Source organism: Coregonus lavaretus, assembly GCF_964263955.1.
Source record: "Coregonus lavaretus genome assembly, contig: HAP1_SCAFFOLD_2913, whole genome shotgun sequence".
In the NCBI taxonomy this organism is placed as follows: Eukaryota; Metazoa; Chordata; class Actinopteri; order Salmoniformes; family Salmonidae; genus Coregonus; species Coregonus lavaretus.
The window spans coordinates 1-7,243 of NW_028165176.1; the positions used below are offsets into that span (position 1 = coordinate 1).

At 45.2% G+C, this 7,243-nt stretch overlaps 1 protein-coding gene across 1 annotated transcript; it reads right to left on the reverse strand.

Moving 5' to 3' along the window:
• Window positions 1-651: 651 nt before the first annotated feature.
• Window positions 652-2,237, reverse strand: LOC311116195 (phosphatidylinositol 4-phosphate 3-kinase C2 domain-containing subunit beta-like; the record flags this gene model as incomplete). Its single annotated transcript, XM_084191318.1, has 3 exons — window positions 652-812; window positions 1,100-1,200; window positions 1,488-2,237. Coding segments are annotated over 3 exons (1,012 nt in total), but the record flags the coding sequence as incomplete, so codon positions are not given.
• Between the last annotated feature and the right edge of the window lie 5,006 nt (window positions 2,238-7,243).

The window sequence follows — 7,243 nt, forward strand, 5'->3', positions numbered from 1 at the left end:
CACTAAGGGAGAGAGGGTGAGGTAGAGAGAGAAACAGAGAGCGAGAAAGATGGGCAGAAAGAGAGGTTCATGGCATGAACAGTGATGTTTCCAAAGCGTTCTCTCCTCCCCCTTCCCTTAAATCTCCCTCTCTTCAACTCCCCCTCTTTTTCCCCTTTCTCTTAGACAGATGAATGAGAGTCAGTCATGTTTTATTGAGAGGCCAGATGAGACAGTTGGTTGGCTGGGATCCGGTCAGTGTAATTCATTAAGGAAACTCCAACCACATGCTTTCCCTTATTCCTGATACTGTACAAAACATTCCCATTGGAAAACCACAGTGGCCTGGATAGGACTGAGTGAAGCAGACATGACATTCGCTGAGGATGTGTGTTTGAAAATAAGGGTGAGTGATCTCTGTGCTAATTACATTTTAGTCATTTAGCAGACGCTCTTATCCAGAGCGACTTACAGGAGCAATTAGGGTTAAGTGCCTTGCTCAAGGGCACATCGACAGATTTTTCACCTAGTCGGCTTGGGGATTAGAACCAGCGACCTTTCGGTTACTGGCACAACGCTCTTAACCACTAAGCTACCTGCTGCCCCAAATGAACCTGCGGGGTGTGTGAGTGTGTGTGTGAGTGAGAGAGTGTGCGAGCGTGCATGTCTTACCATCACAGGTGAAGGTGAGTGGTTCTCTGACGTGGTCGCTGATGACAGTAACTTTGACGCTGACCCCTAACCCCTGTTGCAGCTCTTCAGGCCCCACTGAAGGCGACCACACAAACCCAGAGTTCTTAGAGCGGTCGCTGCTTGGATACGCCGACCGCAACCTGAAAACAACACAACCACCACACAGCGATGGTTATTAAAAGGTAATACATAGCTGACCGTGAATTGACCACAACACACAGTTATGGTTATAACTGCTTATGGTCAGCCTGACCACAATACAACCACAACAAAACCACAGCACAGGAATGGTTCTAAACAGCCTGACTGAGGGTGAGAGGGTAACATTTGGGCCCAATCACAAATCAACCCCTAAACCTCTCAGATCTCCACAAGTGCATAGGGTGTTTGGCTTAGGGGTCGATTTGGGATTGGGCCGTACACTTACACGTCGAGCATGTGACAGAAGGCGGCCACCTCCTCATCTCTCTCCTCTGACACCTGGAAGAGCTCATAGCCAAAACCATTGAGCCTGGGGCCCAGAGACACCTGCCAATCACACACAAAGACACAAGAAGGATCAGCACAGAACTGAATGTAACAGAGCATTCAGTCAAGGAACTCAACGAAACGAAACACAGCTGGACTGCGTTGGAATAGACTGACTTGACTGGAGTAAGCTGGAGACAAGCCTAGACATTACAAGGATTGTTTATTTGTGTCTAGGTTTGACTATGGAAACATGGAATGAGGGTGTGAGGTAACAACGCTAGATGTGAATTAATGCTATGTCATGCAAAGTCACGTAATGAATCTGTCATAGGGTGAGTAGTTACCGGGTCGGCCGACACTCTGCGCTGGTTCTTGTTGCTCTTCTGGATAGGTACGTAGGTGCGGGGGGGCACCTGAGGGGGGAGGGTCTTACTCCGAGCCACCGGCTTCCCTGATTGGTCCCCGTTGGCCCGCCTACCCCTTGGCGCCAGCCAATCCCCATTGAGCTTGGATAGGGCGTCGTTGAGGCTCTCGTAGTTGAGCGTCTCCCCTGACGACAGTTTGGGCTGGTCTACCTCGGGGGTGAACAGGTTGACATCCCGGGGCGCCATAGTGGGTCGGAGGGGCAGGAAGGGCTCAGTGGAGGGGGGGAGAGGGGTCCTTGGGGGTACAGCAGGAGGTGGGTCATCCGGAGGAGGGGGGAAGCCTTTAGGCAGAGTCAGAGGAGAACCATAGCTAGACCCTGAGTGCCCATAGCTGGAGTTCAGGTAGTCCCCCTTCCCTGAACTCTCCAGGATATAGAGGGGATCCTTGCTGTCACTTCCCAGAGGAGGAGTGGCCCTGGCTGGGGAGGGCCGTGGGGAGTGGGACCCCCCAGGCTGGAGGTGGTTGAGGGATGGGTCTGAACCAGACAGCCCTCTTAGCAAACTCCCTCCTGGAGGAATAGGGCTGGGGCAGGGTGGGAGGGGGCGATCGATCTGGCTCTGGCCCTCCCTAGGGGGTAGCGTAGGTAACTTCCCAATCCCCTGGCTGCTGGTCCCCTGGCTGTCCCCCCCCTTGTCCTGTTTGAGTCTGGACAGGGCATCATACTCCATCTGTAGAGCTTCAGCAATTACCAACTCTCTCTGGCTCAGGCCCAGGGAGTCCAGTCCCCAGGGACCCTCACTGTCCTTCTGAGTCTGCGCTGCCGACATGCTCCAACAAGGGAAGCCACCACCAACAGGAGAGGAGGAGAGGGACACTGGTGCTAGGGCTTCCAGAGAAGAGACATGGGGCTCAGAATACGCTCTGTGGAGAGAGAGAGAGAGAGAGAGAGAGAGAGAGAGAGAGAGAGAGAGAGAGAGAGAGAGAGAGAGAGAGAGAGACAGAGAGACAATTAGAAAGAGTAAAAAAATAGTAAGTAAAGTCAAAGTGAGACAGAGGGATGTGTTTCTGTTCTACCATTCAGACCACAGATGCCAAGTGCTCTCAGTTTCAGGTGTATTCTACAAAAACACAGCTGATTCTAGGGCTGGGAATTGCCAGTGACCTCACGATACGATATGTATTGCGATGCCATACTGTGATTTTATTGTAATTTGATGTTCCAAACATATTGCTCACTATACACTAAGTGTACAAAACATTATGAACACCTGCTCTTTCCATGGCAGACTGACCAGGTGAATCCAGGTGAAAGCTATGATCCCTTATTGATGTCACTTGTTAAATCCACTTCAAGTCAGTGTAGATGAAGGGGAGGAGACAGGTTAAAGAAGGATTTAAGCCTTGAGACAATTGAGAAATGGATTGTGTATGTGTGCCATTCAGAGGATGAATGGGCAAGACAAAAGTTTTAAGTGCCTTTGAACTGGGTATGCTAGTAGGCGCTGCTGGGTTTTTCATGCTCAACAGTTTCCCGTGTGTATCAAGAATGGTCCACCAACCAAAGGACATCCAGCCAACTTGACAACTGTGGGAAGCATTGAAGTCAACATGGGTTAGCATCCCTGTGGAACGCTTTCGACACCGTGTAGAGTCCACGACGAATTGAGCCTGTTCTGAGGACAAAAGGGGGTGCAACTCAATGTTTTGTACACTTAGTGTATGTCTGCTGCAGACAGACAAGAGAACATTTGTTTTCATCCAGGGGTGAAAGTAGATTTAATTTCATACCGGTACGGGACACTCAAGTGCGTGCGCGCATTTTTTTTTTTACTACTAAAATTACAGGGTAGACTACTCTGCTGACACTGAAAAACAGATCAATATAAACCAGGGGTGTCAAACTCATTTTAGCTCAGGGGCCACATGGAGGAAAATCTATTCCCAAGTGGGCCGGACCGGAAAAATCATGGTATATATAACTTAAAAACAACAACTTCAGATTGTTTTCTTTGTTTTAATACGATCAACATACAACATAAAGCTGGAGCCTGAGGACAGTGTGTCCAAAATAGTACAAGCACAACATCACTATTAATCATAAAACACGTCAAGTTTATTTGAAAATTCTAACGAAAAAGAACACACAAACACACAATGCCTCAGTGATTAACATAACTGTTTCACAGATCACAGAACTATATCAGGGTGTCATTTCTCAGGCAGAAATGTAGATAAAAATAATGAAATCCTGTTCCCCAAACAAGTGCAAGAACCACAGAGTCAAGAATAGGTTAAATATACAAATAAAATAAAATCAATTAAAAACAATAGCACATCAATATAAAAACATATAAACATAAAGCTGGAGCCTGAGGACAGTGTCCAAAAGCACAACATCACTATTAATCATAAAACACCTCAAGTTATTTGAAAGTTCTGATGACAAAGAACACACAAACACACAATGCCTCAGTGATTCACAGAAGTATATCACAGATCACAGAACTATATCAGGGTGTCATTTCTCAGGCAGAAATGTAGATAAAAATAATGAAATCCTGTTCCCCAAACAAGTGCAAGAACAACAGAGTCAAGAATAGGTTAAATATACAAATAAAATAAAATCAATTAAAAACAATAGCACATCAACATAAAAACATATAAACATAAATCTGAAAGCGTTGCTCAAACTCCCGTAACAGTCCCGTTATTTTATCTTTGAACCGCTTCATGTCTGCCACATGTTGGGTCGCGCACACATTTTTCAGACAGGGGAAGTGAGCTGCATCACCACCGGCAAGTTGCGTCTCCCACAATGACAGCTTCAACTTGAAAGAACGTATGCTGTCATAATACTGCGTGACAACTTTGTTGCGCCCTTGCAGCTGTTTGTTCAAGTTATTCAGGTGCTCTGTAACATCCACCATAAATGCAAGGTCCGGCATCCATTCTGCGGAATGAAATTCTAACACTGGTTTGCCCTTTTCTTCCATGAACTGTTCAATTTCTTCTCGTAAATCAAAGAAACGCCTCAGCACAGCACCTCGGCTTAACCATCTTACCTCAGTGTGGTATGGCAGGCCATAGATGTGGTCTTTCTCTCTGAGAAGGCTGTCAAACTGACGGTGATTCAGGCTTCTGGATCGGATGAAATTAACAGTTTGGATGACCCCCTTCATGACGTTATCCATCTTTAAAGACTTGCAACACAAAGCCTCCTGGTGCAAAATACAGTGAAAAGTCAAAAAATCACGTCCTCCATTTGCAGATTGCACTTTCTCTCTGAACTTTGTCACAACGCCTGCTTTTTTCCCGATCATTGAGGGCGCACCATCTGTAGCCAGGCTGACAGCGCGGGACCAGTCCACTCCAACCCTGTCCAGCGCGCCGACGAGTGCGGTAAAAATATCAGCTGCTGTCTTTGTATGACGGTCAATGTGTCATCAACTCCGCGGATGAAAAAATGGCCAGTTGTGCAACATCTGTAATGTCCGTGCTTTCATCAATTGCAACCGAAAACGCAATAAATGACTTTACTTTTTGCTTCAACTGGCTGTCCAAATCCACCGAAAGATCGGAAATCCTGTCTGCAACTGTGTTTCTTGTCAGGCTGATATTTGCAAAAGCCTGCCGCTTTTCAGGGCACACAATCTCCGCTGCCTTCATCATGCATGTTTTTACAAATTCACCCTCACTAAATGGTTTTGAAGCCACTGCGATTTCATTAGCAATGAGGTAGCTAGCTTTCACTGCAGCATCACTGATGTCTCGGCTGTGAGTAAACACAGACTGCTGTTTCTTCAGACCCGCCAACAGTTCATTCACCTTCTCTCATCTCCGCTGTCCTTGAAAGTTGTCATATTTGTCGGCATGAAGACTCACATAGTGGCGACGAAGGTTATATTCTTTCAGCACTGCAACATGCTCTGAACACACCAAACATACAGCTTTCCCATTCAATTCCGTGATTAAATAGGATGACCATTTTTCTTGGAACACTCTGCACTCTGCGTCCACTTTTCTCTTTTTTGACAGAGACATATTGGGGCAATGAGGGTGCCAAAGCACATAATGTTAAAAGTAGAAGCCGTAATAAATATCGCGGGCAAAACAAAGTAGCTCATTGGCTGCACGTGCTTGACCTACTTGCTCTGCCCCGGTATAAACAGTTTGCTTGCTTAACACAATTGCTATTGCGCCATCCAGCAGTTTATTTTATTGAAAAAATGCAGCGCATTTTTATACTTTACAAAAAAATTTTTTTTTTAATTATATATATTTTAAATCATCTCGCGGGCCGGATTAAACCCGTTTGCGGGCCGTACGTTTGACACCCCTGATATAAACGATGTTGTCTGATCCATATAATTGGCCTACGAAAAGCGAGGAGGAAATTATTGTCCAAACACAAACAAAAGTGGCACTGACCCAATGACAAAGACAGTGAATATGCACACTCACCGGGATATGGCCGATGTTCTCCGCTAGTGCCCAATATGATAGGCTACTGTTCTGTTCGCTCAATAAAGTTAAGAATTTTGATAACTAAAAGACAGATTGGAAGCTTTTCATTGTCATCTCTTTACAGCAATAGCCATTTGCTCTCCAAACTGTTTTTCTGTGATTGTATTTTGAAATATTGCGATATGCCTGGCTGGGTCTCTCTGCTTTTAACTGACAGTCGCAACTCAACAATCATTTATTTGGTATTTGCAGCGTGCGCTGCCCAAACTGCGGGCCCTTCGGACTGTAGGCTACGCGATTTAAAACAATCCAAAACGTATTTATTTTAAGAAGCTTATGATCCTTTGTGGCCAAATCATGCTTTCTGGTGTAGTAGCCTATTTTGAATGATTTTATTTATTTCTGTATAGACAGGAGTAATCTAATTAGGCTATATAACTTTGGCATTTTAATTCAATTGACTTTAGTGTAGCTTCCCCTCTCGCCTTATGGACACGCCTCCTATACCCTTTAATGTGGCATAAACACAACCAGTCATGATGTTTTCATCTGATTGTCAAATAATCACTTAACAAAAGGTGCTCCTGTAGGCTACCCACGCACATTCGTCCACTCCAGTGGCGGTCAGTGCCGTTTATGATGAGAGAGGATTAATTATTTTTTAATGAGCATGACCTTATTTCTATTACAGCATATTGGATGACTGTCATTCATATTCCATTCACCCAGTTCAATGTAACATCGATAGGTTTAGGCTACTACATGACACTCACATTTTCCCTATACCCATCATGAGGTTGCTACAACCTAGCCTATGAATGAAAGTTTACAAACGTAGGTGCACACAGGTCGAGAGAATGTGAGATGATAGACTGTCCCACATGGACAGACAGTGGCACATTCAATACCGCCTTGCACACTCTTGCCTGCATTTAGCTTATCTAGGGCGTAATCATTAGTCCAACAGTTGCAAACGAGAGTTTCTATTGGACAAATTCAGGTATGTTTATCCCTGTTTCGTTTGCTTCCGTTTAAGAAACAATTTTTTCATCAGAATCGGCAGAATGAATACACCCCTAATCACGCATAAACCAAGTTCATTTCCATAGCAGCCACTTTGTATTCATTCTAGCCTCTATGCACTCTCCTCCTCTCACCTTTTCCCTTCGTTTGTGGACTTCAATGAAAAACACATCAGCCAAATCATGTCATAACCGCTACACACAGCCTACATCGTTGTCCCCATTTTAGCTAAAGTAACGTCCTAGTC